Source organism: Fistularia commersonii, chromosome 35, assembly GCF_037954325.1.
Source record: "Fistularia commersonii isolate RoL2024-O1a breed Wild chromosome 35, RoL_Fcom_v1.0, whole genome shotgun sequence".
NCBI classification, from domain to species: domain Eukaryota; kingdom Metazoa; phylum Chordata; class Actinopteri; order Syngnathiformes; family Fistulariidae; genus Fistularia; species Fistularia commersonii.
This window is the reverse complement of record NC_141318.1, coordinates 3,780,548-3,804,475: the sequence shown is the minus strand read 5'-3', so window position 1 is coordinate 3,804,475 and position 23,928 is coordinate 3,780,548. Positions and strand designations below refer to the sequence as shown.

Below are 23,928 nucleotides of genomic sequence, written 5' to 3'. Positions count from 1 at the left end.
TTTTCTATCAACCATTGGCTATCAGCATCATTTCAAGATTACATTACATTACATTACATTGCATTTGGCAGACGCTTTTATCCAAAGCGACTTACAATAGAGGACATAGGGACTGCAAATACACTTGCAAATACACAATGCACAGGAAAGATAAAATCTGTTTCTTAATTTTCCAAGCAATTGCATATTTTAATGACTGTTTGAGACTTGAGATGTTTGATGAACTTTGCAGATGAAACATCAATTTTTTGAAGACCAGTCAGATTGAAGAACCGATTTTGAAATGTGTGGAACATGACTTCCATTTAACTGAGTTGCTGCAGCATCATTGAATTTAACAAAGTTTATCACCGCTTTAAAAATGACACCTTTCATAAAATGCGGATACAAACTACGACCGTTATGTCACAGATTACAAAGCAGATGTCAGAAATAGTCAGAAAATTGAAAAAAAATAAAAATAAATACCAGGAAGGCACAACACTTGGTGACCATGAAGTAAACATAATAAAAATAGTGGCACTTCTATTTTTTTCCTCAAGACAAGAAGCACGTGAATATTGTCCTCCACAGTATGTTGCTGTTCTCCATTTTCCTTTTTTTGGGATACAGAATCCCCGCCGACATATCGTAGTGCCCGTTGTTTCTGTTTTGCGTTGATGATGCCACAACCCTTTCACAGTGGAAGTGGGAGGAACCTGCTTACTACCCCTTCCACTCCCCCCGCCCCCGCCAGGCTCCTCCCATCGACTGCCGGCAAAGATCGCGAGAAAACATGGAGTCCCGAAACCACACAATGATCCATAATAAACATTTTAATATTAGAAGCAGACATTTTTTTGGCGACTAGTTATAACACATTTTTTATCAAACTAATTAAAAAATTAAAATGACACTCGTGTTTTCTTTTTAAATTATTTTCCAATTGCTTTTTCGACTACATCCAGGTTAAATCACAGGAGTCCGCCGGGTTTTGTGAGGGTCTCCAAACTGTCACAGTTGTTGCGGGAGAAGAGGCGGGTAAACATGTAAATAATACTTTTGTTCTCTGATGTCTTCATAATTTTTGGCGTGTTCTTGGTGGAAATATCACCGTACCCTTAACTATAAAACTCAATTGGTAAACTGCCTTTCTGCGGTTCACAATTCAATTCGCGATAGTTAGCTAGCTCGGTAAGCCGCTGGTTAGCTAGCCGCCTCTGGAGCTCCAGGGCTAGCGTTAGCTGACGGGACAGCCCAACGTCAGTAGAACCCTACGAACTATCCGAAGTTGCTTAGTGCCGGTATGCTGATGCAACTCGATGGAGAACTACGACCAGTTTGTTCAACGTCGTCTCTCCGAGTTGAGGAATGTTGAAGAGAAGCCCCGACCATCACCGGCGCCTTCCCTCATCCGCTTCCATGGACAGCCCATCCTGCCCCCGCTGGTAAGAACCCCATTCTACTGCTCACCATTCGACCAAGTGCTGCCAAACTCTCAATCGACCAAAGCACAAACTACCATTTTGTCGATTTTATGGTTTTGCAAGTACAATAAGACAACAAAGCAATTCTGTATTCATCATTACAATCAAAAATCCCGAAAGAAACCACACCTATAACGGTATTGTTGTGATTTTGAGACTTCACCCCTGTTGTTTGTTTGTTTTTTTTGTTTGTTTACTCCAGGTCTTGGAAGAATGCAGAGAGCAAATACAGCGGCACAGAGAAGCAGCACAGAAATATGCAGCCCGCAGGAGCGTCAACAAAAATCAGAGATTGGCCCATGTGGAAACTATTCTCCGTAGTGTGCAGGCAAGTAAAGTTGAGCCTTTACCTCCATCACTCTTCCTGTGATATGCAGTTTCGCTGTCTACAAGTCCTCACTTAAAAGCTAATATAGAAATGTTCACCTAAAAGCTAATATAGAGATGTTCATCAAACTCAAAAATTGGCAAGAGCAAATGATTCTCTGTGTGATTTTATCAATCAATCAATGAATGACTATGATGTTTCTGTGTTCTATCCTGATTGCAGTTGAGGAGCACACCAACACTAGAGGATTTGCTCCAGGAACTGAAGATCGGCACAAAGTCATCACATTTGCCAAACATCTTGGATGAACCACTGTCGCAAAGTAAACATTCTGCAGCAACAAAGGACAATCTGTCATTCTCGCCGCCTCCCGTCATGTGTGGAACTGATGCCATCTCATTCCCACCACTGGCATCAACTGCATATGGTGGCTTTTTCACATCTGATGTGACGCCTCAGCAGGAGAACCCCGAGGGATCCACCACTGACAGACGACGTGGCCAAAATGCTTCACATTCAAGTTCTCCCAACGACGGAGGCCGCTTGACACAATCGTCTGGCTACGTGACCCACCAGGACATGGGAAACACCACCAGCGCCTCTGGAACGTTTGGAGAAGAGAGGGAGGGACTTGACGCAACCGGTAACTTTTTCCTTCTCAACACCTCGGATACGATTGCCAAGATGCCAAATATTACCAACCACCCGCCCATGGATGGAGAAGAGTTGGAGAGGAGTGGTATGGAATCACCTGCTGGTAATGATTTCGACCCGGTTAAAGATGTGTTCAATTCCCTACTGCTGGAGGATTTGGTTGTGTGTGAACATTTTCCGGTGGAGCGAGCTGAAGAAAGTTATCTGGGCTGTGGTGAGAAAGGAGACGAGGTATCTGCCCCAACAGTGCCCGAAACCGACCAACGTGACCATTCAGACACAACTCTTGCTGCTGAGGTTCCGGTCCTTTTTCTAGAAAACACTGGCTCTTCGGATAGTTCAGATTCGCCTAAGGTGGTAAGCACCGAGCAATGTCCGGCCACAGAATGGCCTGTTCAACACAATACAGGAGAAACAGAGCTGTCTGATGACTGGGCACACAGAATTGAGTCAGAGCCACCCAAGGAGCCTGACCGTCTCAGCCTCCAGGCCCTGCTGAAGAAGTCTCAAGAATATCGGCATCGCCAGCGGATGCTCAGGAATCAAGCCAAAAATGCTAAAGTCCATGGGAGAGCACAGCAACAGCCAAGAATGGAAGAGCAGAGCCTCTCTGACAAGGAAAATGATGAATTCCCCAACCAGGGCACCGTCACTGCAGAGGGGAAGAAACACAGAGAGAGGAAAGGCACTTTTATCTTGTCGGCGGAAATGCCCGTTGAAAACAACAGCAAAAATCAGGAGCGTGGTTTAATCTGGAAAAGGGTGAGCCGGAAGTCTGAAGGCCAGCGTGTAGCAGGTGCTGAGAGCGTGGCCGGTCATGAGGATGAAACCACCCTGAAAAATAATAGGCTCAACATTTCCCAAGAGGTCACAGCAGATAGTAAACAAACCGCCTTCCTGCAGGAGCAGCAATCATTGTTGAAGGAAACCTCCCCAACACAGGAAGCCCTTCAACTGATTACTCTGCAGGATGACTTTTGTCCCCCTGGTTCTTCTAAGGTTGGAGGAAAGTATGACACTATACCTGCACCCAATTTCTGTAGGAGTCCAGTTCATTGCAGGAGCAGAAGCTGTATGACGACAGATGGAACGGAGCTCTCCCAGGGAATGATTCTTATCTGCTCCAACTCAGACAGAGAGGCTGATACAGATCACGATAGATGTCAGAGCTGTAGAGGCACACTGGATCGTCAGGCCGTCGAGAGCGGCGTCATAAGTGCCTTGGCCAAGAATTCGCAGCACATTGATCAGCTGGAGTGGAGCCTGTCTAGTTTAAGGGAACTGATCTCAGATCTGGAGTGCACGCTGACTGAAAGCCTGGAGGGCCAGAGCCAGGCAGACAGCAGACCGCACACTGAGCCATGCTTCCAAAGCATGGGGCAACCCGAGCCAATCCAAGACCAAACGCATGACCATCTTTGTGAAAGTGACTGCAAGAAATTGGAGGATACGAGGGGGGAGGACAGCCACGATAGTGAGAGAGATCAAAGAGGCAGCGAGTGTCAGAGGAGACAATCATTTGATACTTCGGACCCCGAGCAGAACTCTTCCGAGCATGATTCGAGTTATGGCAGTACTGACAATGAACCTTGTTCACACCAGGCGGTTAATTTAGAAATTAGTGCATGCAGAGACGGCTCAACCCAGTGGTCTGGATATGAAGACTGTAAAAAGCGGCAGCTACCGGCTAAGTGCATCCTCTCTGTGGCCCAGCGGATGCGCATTCCCGATGTGTTCAGGAACGTTCCCTCTGAGCCTCCATTTCCTGATAACATCTCTGTGCTGTCCGAGGCCAGTAACCATCTTGTGGAAAGAAAGCACAACTCAATGCAGGCGGATCATGACTCTCCACATCAGCTGTCCCTCAACCAGTCGTTCGACGTGGACACGCCCTCCGGGCTGTGGCTCCTCGATGGGTCGGGCTTGTCTTCTCAGGAGAATCAAATGACCCCAGGGGACGACGCCGGAAGTGAAGGCCGGGCTTCCGGAGTCAAACGCAAACTGATCATGCACGGGACTGAGGAGACCCCGGACAGGGGCACGGACACCGGCGGTGGGTCGCCTGGCTCAGTGGTCCGGCCCGACTCCAGCACTCCCAGAGGTGAGACCAGCTAATAGAATCCACTGTTTCAAGAAGGAGATGAATGTCAGAATAAGACGTGTTGACCCGATCTACTGTTTGCGTAATTGGCAAGTTTGCTGTAAATCCGGAGACAGAAGTTTCTGGATGCGGTCGACAAGGAAATACCGGTCTTGGAAGTGCAACACTGTTATTGTCACTTCTTCTTTTAAAAAAGGCCATTGCTTTTTCGCTCTTAATCAGTTTGCATGATCCAAGTGCTTTCGTAGTCAGGGAGGTTACTCGTTATACACAACAAACTGATAAAAGGATATTTTTTTTCTTCCAGGAACTTTGCGCAAAAAAATTTTAAATCAAAGTATCCTATATCCATGATTTGGACCTGAACTAAACTAGTTTGAAGTTATCTCACAGTCACTTTATATACATAGAAACATAGATAACTATATTAAGATATTGTCCTTTTTTCACCCCCTCCTTGCAGCGGCGTGGTGTGAAGGTAACAGCAGCAGTCAGGGGGACAAACAGGAGCAGCTGAAAGAGTTCCGCACAGCCCAGATCCGAGCCCTGCAGGCCGAGCACAGGAAGCAGCAAGAGGAGCTGCTGCAGGTGAGGCAGCGGGGAGATGATTCATTAATCACAATCACGATCTCCGGATTATGAGGCGACAAAAAAGTACAGCACATCGTCTCAATCGAGCGTGGTTGTGGCTCACCTCCAGTGTGACAGCGTTTCTGGAAAAACGCATGAAAATAAAGGCAATAGCAATGTTTTGTAGATGTGTTCGGAAATCCCTTTGGCAAAGTCTTGCTGTGTATGTTCAACATGCGACAGCCTTGTTTGGGTGCTCAGTGAAAACTACATTTTTTTTCAATTTTTTTTTTTAAACACCCCCCAGGAGCTGAAATTTGTGAAATTGCAAGTCATTCCAAAACCAATCCGGGCCCAACTTTGAGCGGGCACAGATATTCTGTTTTTGTGCCCGGGAGTTATAATTGCAAATTAAAAATTTGAACACGTCTGTATATTCTGAGCTGTTTAATAAGAGAGAATATATATGTTATTATTATTTAATAATAACATATATAATAAAGGTTTGAATGAATGAATGAATTTCACTATGTGAAAATTGCGCATGATCTGCTAAACCGCATCACAGTCTGACTCGTCATTTGTATTTTACTGTATGTTTGGAGGCCCTAACATTTAAGATGGTGCAAACATTGATATTTTCTCCCTCCTGTTGCCCTGCTTCTTGCATTAGATTGCATCAGTCATTGCGGTACAGATTTGGAATAAATTTCTGTACAGCAGCCACAAGTCACCCGTCAAGGCGCTTGGCTCCGCCCAAAGTCACCTCGGAGACATTAAGAATTGACGTTCAGCCGCGGCGCCTCCACACTTTATAAAGATGAACACCGGCTGCGAGAGTTTCCTTTACGAATTCACGAGGCTGCGATAGCTTAGCAAGCCTAAATGTTTGTTTGAAGCGCCAACCTTTTGAAATTGCTCTGGCTCTGTTTCTCATATATGCATGCTCTCTCGCTCTTTCTCTCTCTCTCTCTCTCACACACACACATACACACACTGTTGCTCTACCTGTTAGGGCTTTGCTTCTAGAGACCTGGGTCGTGGGCAGACTACAGACATCTGCTCATTACAAGAGACCTTCAGACTCTCCAGTAAAAAAAAAAAAAAAACACACACACACAGGGATTCCAACATAAATGTTTCATGACATCCCTAAGAGGCAAGCTGGCACGGTCACGTGTGTGTGTATGTGTGTGTGTGTGTGTGTGTGCACGCTCTTGAGCACTTCAAGGACGCCTGCTGTTCTTTGGCAACCAGTTCCCCTGGCTTGGGCTCGTATCGGCACTCGTTCCCAGCCGTCGTCCTTGCCCCTGTTAATCACCATCTCCGTTTTAACATTCCTATGTCCACAACAGCAATATTATTAACAAATGCTGTTTTGATTTAAAAAAAAAAAAAAACTTACGTTGAAAGTCCCCCCCCCCCTCTGTTATTTGAGCTGTGATGAGAGAGCGAGCCGGCCGGCCGGACCAGATTCTCTGGTAGTGGCGGGATGGGAGCGGAGTAACTTACACAGAAAGGGAAAGGATCATTTGTTTAATTCATGAGCGTCTGTGGTTAAGTGCCAAATCGTCCCGCCGAGTGCGATCGCTAATGGTCCCCTCTCCTCCCCTCCCGTCCCTCCCTTTGTTTTGTTTCATACCTTCTCCAACGTCCTTTTTTTCCCCCTCCAACTCTCTGGGTGTATTATTCCTTGTCTCTCCCGTCTCATTATCCTCGTCATCCCTCTCCTCCTCCTCCTCCGCTCCTTCCCTGTCATTTCATCCACCGTGCCTCCCTGTCCCGCCGCTATCCTTCCGCCTCCCTCTCCCTTCGCCCTCAATTAATTTCTTACTCCCACCTCATTTGCCGTCCTCTCCAATTTACCGTTTCCCAACCTCGCCTGCTTCCAAATGCATGCATGCATGCGTTCCCCGGACTCCCTCCGACCCCCCCGACCAATGCCCATGTCTGTCCGTCCCTTTTCCCAGGCGCTGGCGACGCGTTACAGTCTCCTCCGGAGCGTGTCCTTCCCGTGCCCGACGTCAGGCTCACGTCTTGGGGACACATCGACCTTTCCCACCCTGTCTCAGGTGTCCCGACACACATACGTGTTTGTCTCATGACAGATGTGTTAGAACAGTTTCATCTGCGATTTCAATTCATCAGCGGGCGATTGACCCTCTCAGGAGAGAACAAATATCCCCCCTCCTTCTTCCCTCCTCCATCCGGCGTTCTTTCATTGCCCTCTAATCTCTAATCCCAGCAGTTCATTTGTTCTGTTTATGTTGGAGAATCCACAGGTGAGTGACAGCTCAACAGTTGTGTATTGTTCTCTTTATTATTCCCCAGGATGAGCCGTGCGTCCACTCGCACTGATGTAATAAACAGATGCCGACCAAAAGACCTTGGAAACCTGCTCGGGAAATTAATTGGTTGTCATTGATGAAATTAGCATTCTCCTCTCCCTTTCCCCTCTGTTTCTCATTATTTCTCGCCTTTATCTTATGTATTTATTTCTTTATTTTCCTCCCCGCCCACCCCAGCCCTCCAGCTCTCTGCTAGGGTGCTGCCGCCCCCTGCTGCTGGCGGCGGTGAAAGGCTTCCTGACGCGCAGGCTGCTGAGGACCGAGAGGGTGGCGCAGCTGGTGCGCACCGTCGGGGTGAGTCGCCGCAGCCGTGTCACATCTGCCGCCGCAGTCTGGCTGTCATTAAAATGGATGAAAGGTGCGCGCTGAGACCCCCACCCTCCGTTCATGAGGCAGGCGTTCACGCTGAAAAAGCACAGATGTCAATGAAAACACAGGATAATGGATGTTGGTGCCTCAGTTTTCCAGTGTCTGTCCTGCTGAAAATTGGTGTGCTGTAACGCTGGAGGATACTTGTAATATCCACCCATTGTGGTACTGCAAAGTGGAGTTCTATATATCTAAAATTTTAATAACCCAGTTCGTGAGCTTTCATCCAAATGCAGTCACAAATTAAATCAAACTGTTTTTTAAAATGAAAGTAACATTGGCCTGAGTTTTTATGATCATCAAGGGGTTGCACCAAAAAATATCCCCAAATGCACTTAAAAATCTGCCGGACGCTGCCTAGACCTCAGCAAGAAAGTTGTCGGAAGAAGTCATCAAATTGGCAAAGAAAAATAGCGAGAATTTCGCTAGCGCTGAAAAGATCACATCATTATCAGTTTTTTTTTTTTGTAGGAATGTTGGAATTCTATTGAAAATTCAGCATATAAAGGTCATTACACCTCTGATAGACTGACAGAAGTATTGTCTCAATTCACATTTGGCATTTAAAATGAAAAAAGTGCAATCCAAAGGATTAAGAAAGACAATGAGTTGAGTTTGCTGATTTATGGACAAATGGGTGTCTTTTGTGATCAAACACCTCGTTTGATCTGTTGACTGGTTACATTTTGTCTTTAAATATCTTTGGAAATTGAAGAATACTATCAACATCTTGAGATCCGACAGTGAGCCATTAATGTTCTAAACCCTCAGACAGCAGTGAAGCAGCAAGAAATCAGACCGAAGCAGCCAATGGGATTCCTTCCCCCCTTTATACATTCGCTTTACTCCTGGATTTAGATCACCTGTGTCATCTGGAAAAAGACACCCATAGCGCTGTCTGTGTTTCTATACGTGTGTGTCTTTGACATCCAGGACACGCAGCGGTTCTTGCAGGCCTTCGAGCAGCAGAGCCCTGGCAGAGGTGAAGTCTGTAGCCGTCAGGACCTTCTATTGCGGCAGAGAGTCGGCCTGCAGGTACGAGGGCAGACAAAACTTGGATTATACCGCCAATATGCAGTTACTTTCCTTGTTGGCAGGTAGAAGGGCATCCATTCCATGTGTTCATTAATCATCTGCTGTCTTAACTTCATCCCACCGCCCACCAGCTGAGAGCCGCCCGTCACGAGGTTCACGACATATTCTTCCACCTGCCCATTGGAGCGAAGATGCAGCTGATCAGCTGGGACAGGGAACTGGCGAGGGAGAGAGAGCGCAGGCGACAGGTAAACTGCTGAAAAAAACTCATTTCCCCACATCCCTGTCAAGCCTTACCTGGTGTGGATGAAGGTGACCCATTGTTATTTGTTTGCTCACGTGTTTGTTAGTGGGGAGACTGACCTGTCCTTTGTGATTATTTTTGAATTTTCAGGGCAGGCACCCTGGCGGACCTAAAGGGAAGACCTCTCTGTCGGCAGCAACGCAGAAATCACTCCAGAGGAAGCGGGGAATGATGTGAGTTTTCTTTACAAGGACATTGTACTCGTAATCCAGACAACATATAAAAACAATACTTGTCAGCTAAAAACAAAGATAAGATTTTTAGCTGACAAGCTGACTAAAAGTAATATATATATATATTTTATAATTTTCCTCCCCCTCCAGGATCCAAAAAAGGGCAACAGAAACACACAGGGGTATTATGGGCGCAGATCGCAAGGTGGGGCTCTCAGCCAGGCAGCCTCAGGAGCCCAAGCCGGGGAGGGTCGGAGAAAATCGTCAGAGGGTTCCCAAGAGCACGAACTCATCTCGACCTCGGTGACACGTCCCTTGATAGGTCCCAGGGAGGACACCCGGCGAGGCCTTGCGTTGTGACACGAGTATTCTATAATTTAGGATTCAACCCGCTCCAATTCCAAATTTGACTGAGAGTAGGGTATTTGCTTTTGTTGTGTTCAAAGTGCCGTGTGACTTTTTATATTGTAATATATTTTTTTTTTAGTTTTTAGCCAAGGTGTGAGATCACAGCAGCTACAATGAACACTGAAGTTATCCTGAAAGTAGTGGTCTCACATTCAAGAGTCACCCAGCTGTTTCGACTCGTAAGGCCAAATCGTTATTTCTGCTTATTTGCTGTGTTTTTCTCAGCGAACCATTGTTAAAGCTGTAGGCTTACACGTGGAAACTACAACTGCTTGATTCTTTACCGTCGTCCTCCACCTCTACCACCAGCACCAGTGTATACCTAAATGCACAGTGGTCTCTTTCAATGCATTTCCAATTTTTTCCACACATTAGCTTGTGTATACTATGCTTTTCCCAAGAGTTGCCTTTTAATGTTCCCCAATTTTAACTGGATCAGCCAAAACAAATGGTTGGCTTTTTTTTACTATTCATGATTTTGGACCCTTTTTCTACGTTATTTATTTGTTTGTAGTCGCTAATAAATCCTTTTTAACACCTGAACGCAGCGGATTGTGCTGATTTTAAGCCGACGTGTAGACTCCCAACCGGCAGGGGGCGCTGTCGCCCCTTCTCTCCCCCTGAAGCGGGCCACTTCCGCTGTGCTCCAGTTGGTCGCCGAACAACGAGCTTTGTTTTGAAAAGACGGCGATACTCCTCAGCTGATGCGAACGGGATGGCGGAGCCCCGGCTTTCCTCCCGAACCGAGAGAAAAGCCCTGGAAAAAGCTAAAATACTCCAGCGGGAGAGCGAGAGGGAGATATTACGGCTGGTAAGGCTAAATGAAGCTATATTTACAGTCACTTTTGCGAAGCTACCCTGCTAAATGGGAGAACGAGTGGTGGGGGTTTGAGTCGTTCGTGTTCCGTGAACCGCAGGTCGGACGGGTTTTGAAGAAACCGGAGGCGGAGCGGTCAGAGGAGGAGGTCGCCGTTCTGCGGCTCCACCGGGACACCGCGGAGGAGTTGTGCCGGAGGCAGGACCGCAGGAATGTGCTGAAGAGGAAGCAAGAAGAGGTGAGAGAGGGTCAAATGGGAAATGGGCTTTCGCCGGCCCGTGCCGGCCGGAAACGGCCATGTGGACCGAACCAACTGGTTCGGGGGTTTAAACTGCAGCGGCCCGCACGGAAATGGTCAGAAATGTATCTCTAAAAGTACCATGATTACTCGTAAAACTATATTAAAATGAACATTGTAGCTGAAAATGCTATTTTTACCCAGCAGTTTCATTCAAATTTCGATTGTCACCTTAAACAAGGGCAAGAATGTGAAGCGGCATGGAATGATCCAAATACGAACTGTACCTGTCCGTATACCAAATGAAAAAAATAAGCTAAGAAAAAATACTACAGCTCCACCTTCTTAGACATAATCAATTGAAAATTAATTATGACTGTAAATTAACTTGGGTAATAAAAGATTTAAGAGCAGAGGGGTCCTCATGCAACCAAACATTATCACCTGGATTATTTCTCCGGGTTAAGCGAAGGGGTAAGCCATGTGTTAAGTCAAGGTTAAGGTAAGAGTTCTCAGTGCTGAATGGAAGGCAAGCGATGCCTTAATATAGCAAAACTTATAAACAAGCACTCTTCCATGTGCCTGAAAATTCATAAAAAAGGAACCTTCATACGGCAGTAGTACACAGTTGCTGTCTCAAAACGTTGTTTATTTTGTTCCTCCTTGTCTTTTTTGTGATTAAAATCTGCAGGTTTGCGATGATGCAGATGAACTTAAACGCAAGGTTAAACAGCTGGCCACGGTGGTCCGGCAGGCCAAACACCTGGTGGTTTATACCGGCGCCGGTATCAGCACGGTATGGCAGCGTCTGGTTTCTTTGCTGTTTTTTCATGTCCTCACCAAAGACTTCGGGTTAGCTAATTAAAGCCTTTCATTTTAGGCAGCTTCCATCCCAGACTACAGGGGCCCAAATGGGGTGTGGACTCAACTCCAGAAGGGTCAGAGAGTTAGGTACGGCGCTCGATGATGCTGAATTGTCGGTTCCGTAACTGAGTTCGAACTGCCCCGCACATCCTTTTCTCCTTTCTTTCCCTCCACAGTTCGTCGGATCTGAGCAAAGCGGAGCCAACTCTCACCCACATGTGCATAAGGGCGCTCTACAAGGAAGGCCTGGTATGTGTGAGACTTGGACTTGTAAATTCTCCCTAGATTTTCTCATAATTGTTGATGAATTATTGAAAATTTTCACATCTGGTTAAGAGTGCGAGACATCGATTGTCTGATCTGGGCTAAGATTCTATATGTTTTCCTAATCTGGATTTTATGAAAAACCGCCTGGCCCACAGGGCTCCACAAACTGAAACGGCTCCACCCATGGGTGCGGTTGATGCTTCTTTTACATTCTTTCACATGTGTCTTTACGCAGGTGAAGCATGTCGTTTCTCAGAACTGCGATGGACTTCACATACGCAGCGGCCTGCCAAGAAACGTCCTATCCGAGCTCCACGGCAACATGTTCATCGAGGTGAGGCGGGATTTTTTTTTTATGTTATTTCTAATAAGAAAAAGTATGGAAATCCTGAATCTTTATTCAGCTTTTATTTGTCCTGTCAGTCTTGTAGGGAATAAAACTTGACACGCAGTGCTGAAGGCCAAAGATGCAATATGAATGCACTTTTAGGATATTCATAAAACATTTTTGTTTAAATTTATAGGAACTCCTGCACATCCCAGAAAATGCCATGAATGTATGAATAATGAGTGAACTCAAAATACCCCGAAAAATCCAGCGTTTTTTCCCAGAAATGTGGTTAGATATCTTCCCGGGGTCCCATCAGAGCACCACAGAACCACTCTGAAGGGGCAAAGTTATGTTATTGCATCTAATCTAACATATCTCACCATCTTTTTGTTTTACAAGATGTCTTTTCCAGTTTGTTGTTGAAACTTGGAAAAATCCATCTGTGTCAGAAATGTTAGATTGTTGTCCATAATGCCTTGGAGTGAGTAGTTGGATGTCTATATGTGGCCCTGTGAATGACAGGTGCGCGTCCAGGTTAAACCCCGCCCTCTGCCTCTTTGATGCTGTTCTACCTAATTCAGCTGTTTCCATACCAACCTCCCGGTCTGGTGTCATCCCTCCTCAGGTGTGTACATCCTGCTCTCCAGTCAGGGAGTACGTTCGTCTATTTGACGTGACAGAGCGCACATCACTGCACCGCCACGGGACGGGCCGCAGGTGCCGCCACTGTGGCTGTGAACTCAGGGACACGATTGTGCACTTTGGGGAACGGGGAACCCTGGAGCAACCGCTGAACTGGAAGGGAGCTGCCGAGGCCGCCAAGATGGCTGACGTGATCCTGTGCCTGGGCTCCAGTCTAAAGGTATGTGTCCTGTTGCGTCACCAAACTTTTCTGTTCAGGATCCCCATAGTTCCAGCAACAGAGCAATCTTGGTCTTCAGATCCGATTTTGGCCCTTTGCTTATTGATGTGTGACCAGCTCCGTCTGTCCCTGCAGGTGCTGAAGAAATACGCATGTCTGTGGTGCATGAACAGGCCGGCCAGTAAAAGACCCAAACTGTACATCGTCAACCTCCAGGTTCGGCCACCCTCTGGTGATTTTATTTATATTTTTATGTTTAACAAAAGGCCCACGTGATATTCTCCTGCAACATGGCTGTGTGTTTATTCCCAGTGGACGCCGAAGGATGACCTGGCTGTGCTGAAAATTAACGGGAAGTGTGACGAGGTTATGAGCCGTCTCATGGAGGAGCTGAGCGTCGTGGTTCCTGTGTATGAAAGGTAACGTCTTGTCTTTTTTTATTTAAATCACTGAAATGATGGTTAAGAAAATGGATGCCGTTTCTCCCTTATCTGAAGCAAGGAAATAGATGTCTGCTGGCTACCAAACCGTCACTGAAACATATGTGACTCGTGTGTTCACTTAGTCATTAAAAGGCAACAACACTAATATGGGATGAATTGCTGGAGCGCTGCAGAGATTTCACACAAGGCCTCAAAATCTGTTTTTAGTTTTTTACACAAGATGACAATTAGGCATCTTTAAAAATGCATGGCTACTAGCCAGCACTCAGGCTGGCAATTGAAAGTCCTTGTCACACAAATTTTATTTTTTCTGTAAAGTGTGTGGTTCTGCAAGGAAAGTAGTTCCAACAGGTTTTTTTATTGTTTTTTTAAATTTTATTTTTTTCAATGACCTGGTTGGTATGAGGATCTCATGAAAGATCTCTTCTTTAGTATCTTTTTTCTGTTTAGAAAGGTGAATGTGTACTTGTCAGTTTAAAATGTACAGTTTGGTGAATTCAACTGCCCCAAATTCTCTATCCATTACATAAACACAACCACACACTAATCACTTAAGCTTTCACACCTCTCTCTCTCCAGGGCCGAGGACATCATCTTCAGTCTAGCCACACCCTTGGAGCCAGAGGACATGGACAGCCACACCAGGGAGGTCATCACTCCCCACGCCACTGAAGAGCCGCCATTGGATGACCCCATGGAAGGGGGCAGGGACACAGCGGTCCAAGGTGGGTGGTTTGGACGAGGCTACGGCAAAGGAAGGAGGAAGAAAAAAATGGCATAGCCACAGATGGTCACCAGACCGTCAAGAGTCCACAGTGTGATGATGCAGCTACCAGGGACGGTTCCCAAACAGCTTTTCGGCGTTTTCCATGTTCCATGGTTCCAGCACTACTCTGACCTTCAGGGAGCTGTCAGGATGGGTTGGTGTCCTTTAGTTGGTTGAAGAGTATAAGGCGGGATCAGAAGGGGGTGGCGTTTTCCTCTGGCTCAAACTGCAGAGGCGAGAAAACTGGCCTGCTGCCGCGCTGGTATCACAGAACAGTGATGGCCGTGCGTCATATTGTTGTTTGCATGACAGCGGTTGCTAAACCAGCTGTGTTTACGTTCAAAGATGACCAAAACCACTTTGGAAAAATTAGTGATGGATGCAGGGTTTGTCAGGTCTTAAGTAGAGAATCTCTTTATATTCAAGTTCAGGTTCTGTTTAACAGGCACAAGGGCGGAAATTTTGTTTTGTCCAAGTGTCAGAAATGGTGCTTTGAGTATTATTACAACAGTGGGGAGGTAATGTTATATTCATTAATAGTTTATAACATCTGAATAACTGCAGCAAACCAACAGCAAGTGCTGCCAGAGAAGATATATCAAGAGGTCAAGCATTTGCTGTATGTATAGAGTAAATTATATTTTCGTAGTCTTTTTGTAGACATTGTTAATTACGATTATTGGATTTACCTTTTCAACAGAACTCATTGATATTTAATAGTTTTGTTTTTTTTTTATTTCCTGGTTGACTGACCTCTCAGACCTTCACTCTGCTGTCACCTCTCCTCAGGTTTACGGGTTATTTAACAGCCTTTAGTATCCAAACTCATCTGCAGAGAATGCAGAGACTAAGCTGCTCCGGGAAAGTTAATGTTTATTTTTTTTAGTTTAAAATGAAATTTTGACTAGTGTCAGTGTCAAACTGTTTACTCTCTGCCAACATGTGAGAAAATGACCAGCTGTGTGTTTGTCTAAATAAACCAAGTTTTTGTTGATATAAATAATCATGTCCAGCCATGTTGTGTTACAGGTTATGAAAACCAGGACTTACTGTAGCCATAATAAGCTGGTGTTCCTAAAATACCTGGCTGGGGACTAAGAGATGCAAGATTCCTGAGTGTTTTGGGGGTAAAAATATTGTGAAAAATATTAAACTATTCTTTTTTCTAAATGACATTTTGGACAACTTTGTGATTCTTTTCATATAGAATAATGTTAAGATATTTTTGTGATATTAATTACATGAGTTGACTGAATATATTTATACATGTGTGTGTATACATTTATATATATAGTGAGGAGGTTTAAAGTCCTGCATTAAGGTCTTAACACAGTTAAAACATGTCATTAATCAAAAGATTGCTTTTAAAATCAATACTTAAATATTTCGCATTAACATTTTAACATAAGAAGAGCTGGAGAAATCTCAATTTAGAACACAATAAAGAAAAAAAGAATTGGAAAAGTTGGAAGAAAGCGGTTGTTTTAATGAGGGAGGAGGAGCAGGCAACATGTGAATGTAATATTTATTCGACCAAGCGTTTCTTTAATTCAAAAGTTCAAAGTCAGCTTTATGTCAGTTTCTCCGCATATACTGGACATATAAAGGACCACAGTGTCATGAAATTAACAATACAATAATATGAATCAAGTGCAAATTAGCAGTCAAGTGCCCTGCTACATAAACAGTAAGCAGTAAACATCAAACTATGAGGTATGAAGTATAAAGTGCACGCAGATACGGACTGATATTTGAAATTAAGCTGTAGTTACGGATTCGCTGCTAAAATAAAAAAAATATATGTACATGTAATTTAATAAAATCTAAATGACAAATTTGTTTATATTTTCATGAATCAGGCAGTTGGGCGGGGCTTAGAGACCACGTGACACTAAGTCGCAGCCCTCCCAGCAGGAGGGTTCGTTCGATGTGACGTCACCCCCGGAGGCGTCGGCTGATCGGCTGCCGGACACCGGAGAAGCGACGCGCTCGGAAACATTCTCCGGTCAAAGCCCGATTTTGATAAGAAAAAACAAACAAAATAAGCACCTCCTGCCGCCACTTTTTGTTTTCTTCCGTTTTCTTGAGCGAGCTGTTCGCCCGAGTGTCAGAATGATTAAAAACGGTCTTCACGCCACCGACGACCAACCGGTGGAAGCCGGCAGCGCTAAGCCGGGAAACTCAGGGTGCAGCCCGGAGAAGAGAAAGCGTGTCGTCCGGTTGTGGTGCGATGGCTGGTGAGTCCGACCTCCGATTCGGTTCGGGCTTCGATTTAAACCCACTATCGCCTTGTTAGCAGCGCCGTTACACCAGGCTCGCTAACAAGCGCTAGCTAACCGTTTCAAGCTAGCTTCGAGCCAACTAGAAGCGCAACTCGGAGCCAGACGCTCTTTTCCACCGCGCATAACCAACGTCTTAACGCGCTTTCACTTGCTAAATGTATCGGTCCATGTTGTCCTCACTCCGCCCCCTGGCCGCTGTTGCATATTTGATCCGTTTTGCGGCTCAGCTGCAGGAGGCGAGCCGGGGACAAGGTCCGGTGCACATAATCTCATGAACTCTTGTCGCCTCGCCCTCCTCAAGGTTATTTTCAAAGCTGCGTTTACTTACCGGTGCGCGTCCTGAACGATAAAGCGATGAGAAGAAAAACGCGAGGTAACCAGTCGTAAACACGCCAGGTAATAAAGTTATATAGACAAATAGCACCATGTACAACCAGAATACCTCATGGTGTATATAATTTTTTTTAAAGTGCATCTTTTGAGGTGGAAGTTTGAGATGTCCGACTCAGTCTTCCTCGGTAAACGCATATCTTCAGAAAGGCTCATAAACGTAACGCCTGGGTTACACGGGCACTGGATGTTACCCTTCCTGATAATAAAACTGTCACAAGATGCTCACTGCAGCTAAGGAGATGATCCTTTCTTCAAGTTATGTGCACGATTTAAAATAAGAAAAAGTCAGGGCATGTCTTTAAACCAACAGAGTAGAAATGGCATCGCAACAGCAGATTTGGAAGTTGCCTAACAGCACCGTTCAGCTAATAAATAAAATGTTTACACGTAAAGTAAGGACAGTTTGATCAAGGTCAGTATGTGAAAATAGCAACGATAAATGACACATCAAAGGGGAATAAAAAATGGTGTATGCACAGAATGCAAGTGGAAACAAACCGATGTTGAAGAACATTGTTATACCACGCTGGGATGTATGTCTTGCACAGCTGTATAAGAAAATAATGCAAAAATAAAAAAAAATTTTAAAAAAAACTATTTCAGAGAAGAGTATGAGGTTTCATGGAATCACTGGGCAAGGAAGGAAATGACCCAGTTGCTGACAGCTGGTTTGACGGCTCATCGCCCGCAGTGGTTATAAATAACATGTCTTCCAGCGGAAGCTTTACATGCTAAGAAATGGCACATGTTTATGTGCAGCCCCTCGCAAGTTGATGTGATCTCACAATTACAAAGACGATTTAAAGAAAAATCAAAGAGCTGGAGTTTGTACATGCCTCCTTAACAAGCTCAACTTAAAGTAGCCTGTTGGATTGCTTAACTCTTCTACAGGGTGTAATTGTTTATAACTGCAGATTTGTGACACACCTGGGATGCCAATCAACTGAGCAAATCCAATCGTGCGCGAGTCACTGCCTGCCGTTGTTGACGTTGATTTGTGTATTTGAATACATGAGGGGAGCGCGTAGCGTAAGTGAATCGGAAGGGGAAAAAAAGAAAACAAATAGACACTGGTACTCTGCTGTCACAACCTTTCTCCCAGTAACCTTTTTCAGTTCTCTTCACGCTCGGACGTTTTGTCATCGATTCAGGTGACCTGCTGGGTTCTCTGTTTGAACGTGGCGTTGCTTCTCTCCAGGCTTTCCTTTTTTTTCTCCCCCAATCCAAAAACATCAAACCCCGCCTCGTCCTTGTGTCAGCCGGGTGTGATGTTTTGTTGTTTGGCGAGTTTTAGAAGAGACCGAAGTGCGTTGCTACCGCGCTGATGACGTTGCTCTTCCTTGCAGCTACGACATGGTGCACTACGGCCACTCCAACCAGCTGCGGCAGGCCAAAGGGATGGGAGATCACCTCATTGTTGGCGTGCACACAGATCGTAAGGAGATGAGATGAGATGAGAGCAACTTTATTAATCCCGAAGGAAATTGTTGTGCCAGAGTTTCAAGTAAAAAACATAACAGTAATAGACAATAGTGGAAAGGAGGAATAAGAAATATAATGAAATATAAATTGTCTTAGCTGTTAGCAGTGAAATAGCAGTGTTAGCAGGAGGCGGCACACGTGGAGACACACTCACACCCACACACACACACACACACACACACACACACTGATTTGTGGGTCAGCTGTTAATAAAAGTCCATGAACAACATGACTGGCTGCAGAAAGTTGGATAATCAGTTAATTTCCTATTTTCACACAACTGTTTGCATGGCCAGAACATGATTAGAAGCTGAATTAGGTATTTTACTCTAGAAATAAAGTAAAAGCAGGCCCGCTGTGCATCTGTTATCCACCCCACATTGCAAGCATATGTGTTTTCATTGTAATTCACCCCCCTCTCCCCTGTTGCCTCCCGCCGCCTGCCGCAGTGGAGATTTCCAAGCACAAGGGCCCCCCGGTTTTCACCCAGGAGGAGCGCTATAAGATGGTCAGGGCAATCAAGTGGGTGGATGAAATCGTGGAGGGCGCCCCCTATGTCACCACCCTGGAGACGCTGGATCAGTACAACTGTGACTTCTGTGTGCACGGGGGTGAGTACGTAACACACAAACACACACACCCTCGTGGGTCGTCTCTGGCGGCGTGCTGATGTGGCGCAGCCATCCCTTCCCCCCCAGACGACATCACGCTGACGGTGGACGGCAAGGACACCTATGAAGAGGTGAAGCGGGCAGGACGCTACAGGGAGTGTAAACGCACGCAGGGCGTCTCCACCACCGACCTGGTGGGACGGATGCTCCTCATGACCAAAGCCCATCACAGCAACATGGTGAGTGATCAGCTTGACGATCTTAAAGGCCTTTTTGTGTTTAGTTACACAATGATTATAGAGTAGCTGCTGATTTTACTTCCTCTGAGAAACTGTGGTCGGAAAAGTAAAGTCATTTCTATTAGACTGTAATCTTTGGAGAAAAAATTGAATATGCTTTAATATGAAAAGGGGGTAAAAATCCACTCCAATGTGGTTCTTCTTACCACTTGCATGCAAAGGATGGGCATCACCAAACACTCTTTCAACGCTGGAATTTCCAAACTGATAATCAATGTGTTGCAACACGTCCTGCAGATGCAGCGGATTTATCAGCAAGCACCAACCCGCATTTTGTTCTTCTTCTGTCTGTGATAAAGACTGAAGATCAGCAGCCCTTCCCGTGTTTTTTGCACGTTCTCCTGCCTGGCTTCCCTCCCGGTTCGGTCGTCACCCCAAAAAATTGTCAGATGTTTCATTGAAGACTCTAAATGGTCTGTTGGTGTGAATGGAAGCGCGAGTGGTGATCGGCGCTGTGATTGACAGGTGACCTTTCTGGGTCAGCCTTGCCTCCTGCCCGCCGTCAATGATGAATAAATGAATGGAAGCCTGTGAGATTATCACAAAAAAAAAACAGGATTTAAGCCGGAAGCTTTTCTTTCCACCGTCCCGACACACCTACGAAGCCTCCCAACCATGTGCGTGCCTGTCTGTTCTAACTACTCAGTGAATTGTTTGTTTCGATATCTAATACATGATTTCCCCTTCATGTATTATTTCTGCAGGATAACCCAGACTACCAACAGCACACCGACAACTTTGGCAAGGTCAGTTACCCATCTTGTTATTTTTCTTTTTTGTGTTTGTTATAATTAACCTTGATCAAAGAGTACTTTGAATTACTGCGGTGCGGCCTGTAGCGTCTTGCCTCGCGGCATTCCCGCGGTCGACTGGGTTCTTACTTCGTGTTTGCATGTTCTTCCTCTTCGCTGAAGACTGAATTGTGAATGGTTGGACGCCTCTGAATTCATCCCTGTGATCGGCACCTGTCCAATTAAGCTCCGCCTCCCGGAGTGTGACAGGATAAGTGGTTTAGATGATGAGCGACGGTGTTTCAGTTTCCTGGAAAACATGCCGCTTCTTCATAATTCGTCAAAGAGTGCGATGGCGATCTGCCCCCCCGTCCCTAAACGAGAGCACCGTTTTGTGTTCGAAGGGTCCTAAAGGCCACAGTCCATGGACGGGGGTGTCTCAGTTCTTGCAGACGTCACAGAAGATCATCCAGTTCGCCTCGGGGCAGGAACCTCAGCCCGGCGACACAATCATCTACGTGGCGGGGGCCTTCGACCTTTTCCGTATCCTCACTTTGAAACAGCCAATGGGGGGCGTGACCTCAGAGCAAGACCCCTTTTCCGGCGTTGATTCGGTTCGCTTCCCTTGACCGCAGACGCCCGGCAGACATCGGCCACGTCGACTTCCTGGAGATGGTCTACAAACAGGCAGAGAGGCCCTACGTTATTGTGGGCTTGCATTTTGACCAGGTACGATGAAATCACACACACACACACACACACACACAGGTAATTGCGAGAACTCATTCCTCGCTGGAAATGTGAACCCGGGAAAGCGTGGGAAACATCAGCGGGGGTTGGAGCATGTTAGGATGTCTCTACTTTGAGAGCGGATCATTGGTTCTGATGCGATTCCTCCTCACAGGAAGTCAACCGCTACAAAGGGAAGAACTATCCCATCATGAACATCCACGAGAGGACACTGAGCGTCCTGGCGTGCCGGGTGAGTTCCAACACGCACATACTCAGGACTGCGAAACGCCGGGGCCTGACGGGGGCTTGCGGGGGCTGGCCCGGCCTGGCACGCTCCATGGGGAACAATGAGGCCCTGTAGTTTTCAAGAAACTTGAATCTGCTGCATGCGCCGTTTGTTCTCCCCGCCCAAATATCGCAACCGTGCTGAGTGTGTCAGGCACCATTTACCGAGGTTTTTCCCGCGACTACGCCGCTCTGCGTCCTCACTGCTGGCATGTGTCTCCGCAGTACGTCTCAGAGGTGGTGATCGGCGCCCCCTACGCCGTGGGCAAGGACCTCCTGGATCACTTCAAGGTGCGCTGCTGGCTCTTACCACAATTTCACCTTTGTTTACCTCCTGCACAGAGAATGAGGTCATGCCATAGATACCTACTGACAGGAGCAGGAAGCGCAAGACAGTATCATAGGCCAATCTCTAAAAAGCCATTTAAATAGCCTTTTTCTTTGTAAAGTATTTGGTAAAATAATCGTTGATTCAATTCAGAAGTACAATAAGGCTCCTTGTATGTGATCGGGATTTAAAAAGTTCAATTCAATCCTCAGTCTTCTTTTTGTACTGACTGAGAATTTAAGTGTCCTCAAAAGTAAAACCTCATCAGTATGGAGTTTTTACTGAAGACTGATCGCGGGCGCCCCCTTGTGGTCAATCTAGGAATCACAACAGTTTAACTTGCAGGGTTGCTCCTGAGACACACCTGCTGTCCACCCCCAGGTGATGTTGGCATAATGTGTGTGTGCGTGTGTGCAGGTGGACATGGTGTGTCACGGCATGACGGAGTTGTTCCCCGATAAGGACGGGTCTGACCCATACGCTGTGAGTGCTTTTTGCTCATAACGCACACACTCAGAACATTCAACAGGACACACAGGATGTGGTCTTACGTGGTTCTTTGTGTGGTTCCTTGCTCCAGGTGCCTAAGACGAGGGGAATCTTCAGGACCATTGACAGCGGGAACAACCTGACCACGGACGACATCGTCCAGAGGATCATTGAAAACAGGTCCTTGCGGGGCTACACACCCGACCCCGACCCCGGCCTTGTGGTCTCTTCCAAACTAAACTCTTTGCTTTTCCTCTCAGGCTGCAGTTTGAGGCCAGGAACCAGAAGAAGGAGGCCAAAGAAATGGCGGTGATCGAGGCTATGAGGAGGAGAGGGGAGACGAGCGAAGCCCCGGGGTCTCAGTAGTTGGACGGAGGTTCACGTCGCCCCCCCGTGTCTTCCGTCTCAGCTCCCAGGAAGCGGCGTCCGACCCTCCACCAGGGAGCGTTCTCACCGACTAGAGGGGATTGGAGTGGAGCCTCCTGGACACACAATAATGTCTGCAAATCCCTTTACAACTATCTTCCTCTTAACACTTTAAAAACATTTATATCTGTTTTTCCAGCGTGCACTGTTTCCAGTCCTGAATGTTCATGCACACCATCCATGTGTTTGCGCTGTGGCTAAAACAGTGCAATTATCATAAGTTATTGATGCTTTCCATGTTGATTACGTCCATGAATTTTACACCGGTAAATTTCTAATGCTCACATGTTCCGTCTCAGCACTTTTAGATAACAACAGTCAATTTTGTTTTATTTTTTTAAAGTCTAGATGTTGTTTCAAAACCATCTTTTAAGATCAACCCTTTTAATCTGTGAAACGGTATGATTATAACTGTGGATTTTAGCTATCTAAATTTGCACTGCGTGTGTGTGTGTGTGTGTGTGTGTGTGTGTGTGTGTGTGTGTGTGTGTGTGTGTGTGTGTGTGTGTGTGTGTGTGTGTGTGTGTGTGTGTGTGCGCACAGGCTGAACCAAGTTTGTCAATTTGTGAGCGATTGTTGTTGCTGCACGTGACAGTAGTGCCTCATTCCTGAAGCTAAAGCTAGCGTTAGCACTGTGTGTCCTGAATCCACTGTCTTGTTCCTCCAAATAACTGGAACATGTCTGGGTCAGTAAAAACGCTTCACTCTTCCCTCCGTCGGTTTTTCCCCTCTGTTGGATATGTTGTTTTTTTTGTTCACAAGACAATCCTGAAACAAAACCTGTTTTGTTTCAGATTTTCAGGTTTTTACCTGAAAGATTTCAGGTTTTTACCTTCCGTTGTCATGTTGGGCATTTGGACGTGGAGTTGAGCTAGGAATGTTTTGACAAAAAAAGCAAAAAGTTGAGCCTTTGTACTGGCTGAAATTCAACTGTACTGCATCGTGTACACTGAGTAAAGGTGCGTCAGCGGCAAAGTGTGTGGTCTGGTGTGTGTGTGTGTTTTCTTGGAGCCCTCTGTGTTGGGTCAGCTGATCACCGCACTCTGCAAGGTCTGTGAAATGAGGTCAGGGCTGCCAAGGGATCGGACTGGTTCCGGTCCGGTCTCATTCACGGCTCTTGAGTCAAAAGAGAGGTGCCAGTTGCACCGCAGGATTCGTCAGCTGACTGAGCGTCCCCCTCCCCATGCACGCATGCACATACGCGCACACACAAACACACTTGTGCTGCTCAGCTTCCTGCTTGTTTGTTTTTTTAACTGATGAAATAAATGGGAAAACAAACAGTTTATTAATTTCACCTAAGTTCTACTGTTCAAACATTAAAATAGATAATACAAAGGACACAGGAAGCGAGACAAAAAATGTAATTTCTTTCTGATCTTCCATTCACTCTCTTTTATCTCATTGTAATTTTTTTTTTTTAATCTTTTTGCATAATTTAAACTTTTCACACTTCATCTAGGCCACTTTCTTTTAAGGTTATCAAAACCTCTTGTGAATTAAAAATAAAATTGTGGACAGCAACG

At 45.9% G+C, this 23,928-nt stretch overlaps 3 protein-coding genes across 3 annotated transcripts; all 3 read left to right on the top strand.

Moving 5' to 3' along the window:
* Window positions 1–896: 896 nt before the first annotated feature.
* On the top strand, window positions 897–9,655 carry cp110 (centriolar coiled-coil protein 110). The gene is made up of 10 exons (XM_086142690.1): window positions 897–1,427; window positions 1,669–1,794; window positions 2,017–4,549; window positions 5,013–5,137; window positions 7,090–7,191; window positions 7,645–7,761; window positions 8,770–8,871; window positions 9,003–9,119; window positions 9,266–9,348; window positions 9,499–9,655. The coding sequence occupies exons 1-10, from the start codon at window positions 1,302–1,304 to the stop codon at window positions 9,653–9,655; spliced, it is 3,588 nt and encodes a 1,195-aa protein (XP_085998816.1). The 5' UTR covers window positions 897–1,301.
* Window positions 9,656–10,388: 733 nt separating this feature from the next.
* sirt7 (sirtuin 7) lies at window positions 10,389–15,517 on the top strand. The gene is made up of 10 exons (XM_086142691.1): window positions 10,389–10,567; window positions 10,674–10,811; window positions 11,503–11,607; window positions 11,692–11,762; window positions 11,852–11,924; window positions 12,178–12,276; window positions 12,899–13,135; window positions 13,271–13,351; window positions 13,448–13,554; window positions 14,158–15,517. Exons 1-10 carry the CDS (start codon window positions 10,472–10,474, stop codon window positions 14,357–14,359), a joined length of 1,209 nt encoding a protein of 402 aa, XP_085998817.1. The 5' UTR covers window positions 10,389–10,471; the 3' UTR covers window positions 14,360–15,517.
* A 746-nt stretch (window positions 15,518–16,263) lies between these two features.
* pcyt2 (phosphate cytidylyltransferase 2, ethanolamine) lies at window positions 16,264–23,377 on the top strand. The gene is made up of 12 exons (XM_086142927.1): window positions 16,264–16,581; window positions 18,366–18,454; window positions 18,951–19,112; window positions 19,200–19,351; window positions 20,116–20,157; window positions 20,547–20,685; window positions 20,789–20,871; window positions 21,047–21,124; window positions 21,385–21,450; window positions 21,905–21,970; window positions 22,068–22,156; window positions 22,237–23,377. The coding sequence occupies exons 1-12, from the start codon at window positions 16,457–16,459 to the stop codon at window positions 22,340–22,342; spliced, it is 1,197 nt and encodes a 398-aa protein (XP_085999053.1). The 5' UTR covers window positions 16,264–16,456; the 3' UTR covers window positions 22,343–23,377.
* The last annotated feature ends 551 nt before the right edge of the window (window positions 23,378–23,928 follow it).

Coding starts and splice junctions, on each gene's coding strand:
- cp110 (XM_086142690.1), top strand. CDS start 1,302: ATGGAGAACTACGACCAGTTTGTTCAACGTCGTCTCTCCGAGTTGAGG. Junction 5,138..7,089: donor AGCAAGAGGAGCTGCTGCAG/GTGAGGCAGCGG, acceptor CCCTTTTCCCAG/GCGCTGGCGACGCGTTACAG. Junction 8,872..9,002: donor GGCAGAGAGTCGGCCTGCAG/GTACGAGGGCAG, acceptor ACCGCCCACCAG/CTGAGAGCCGCCCGTCACGA.
- sirt7 (XM_086142691.1), top strand. CDS start 10,472: ATGGCGGAGCCCCGGCTTTCCTCCCGAACCGAGAGAAAAGCCCTGGAA. Junction 11,608..11,691: donor CCGGCGCCGGTATCAGCACG/GTATGGCAGCGT, acceptor CTTTCATTTTAG/GCAGCTTCCATCCCAGACTA. Junction 13,136..13,270: donor GCCTGGGCTCCAGTCTAAAG/GTATGTGTCCTG, acceptor CTGTCCCTGCAG/GTGCTGAAGAAATACGCATG.
- pcyt2 (XM_086142927.1), top strand. CDS start 16,457: ATGATTAAAAACGGTCTTCACGCCACCGACGACCAACCGGTGGAAGCC. Junction 16,582..18,365: donor CGGTTGTGGTGCGATGGCTG/GTGAGTCCGACC, acceptor TCTTCCTTGCAG/CTACGACATGGTGCACTACG. Junction 21,125..21,384: donor TGAGCGTCCTGGCGTGCCGG/GTGAGTTCCAAC, acceptor GTGTCTCCGCAG/TACGTCTCAGAGGTGGTGAT.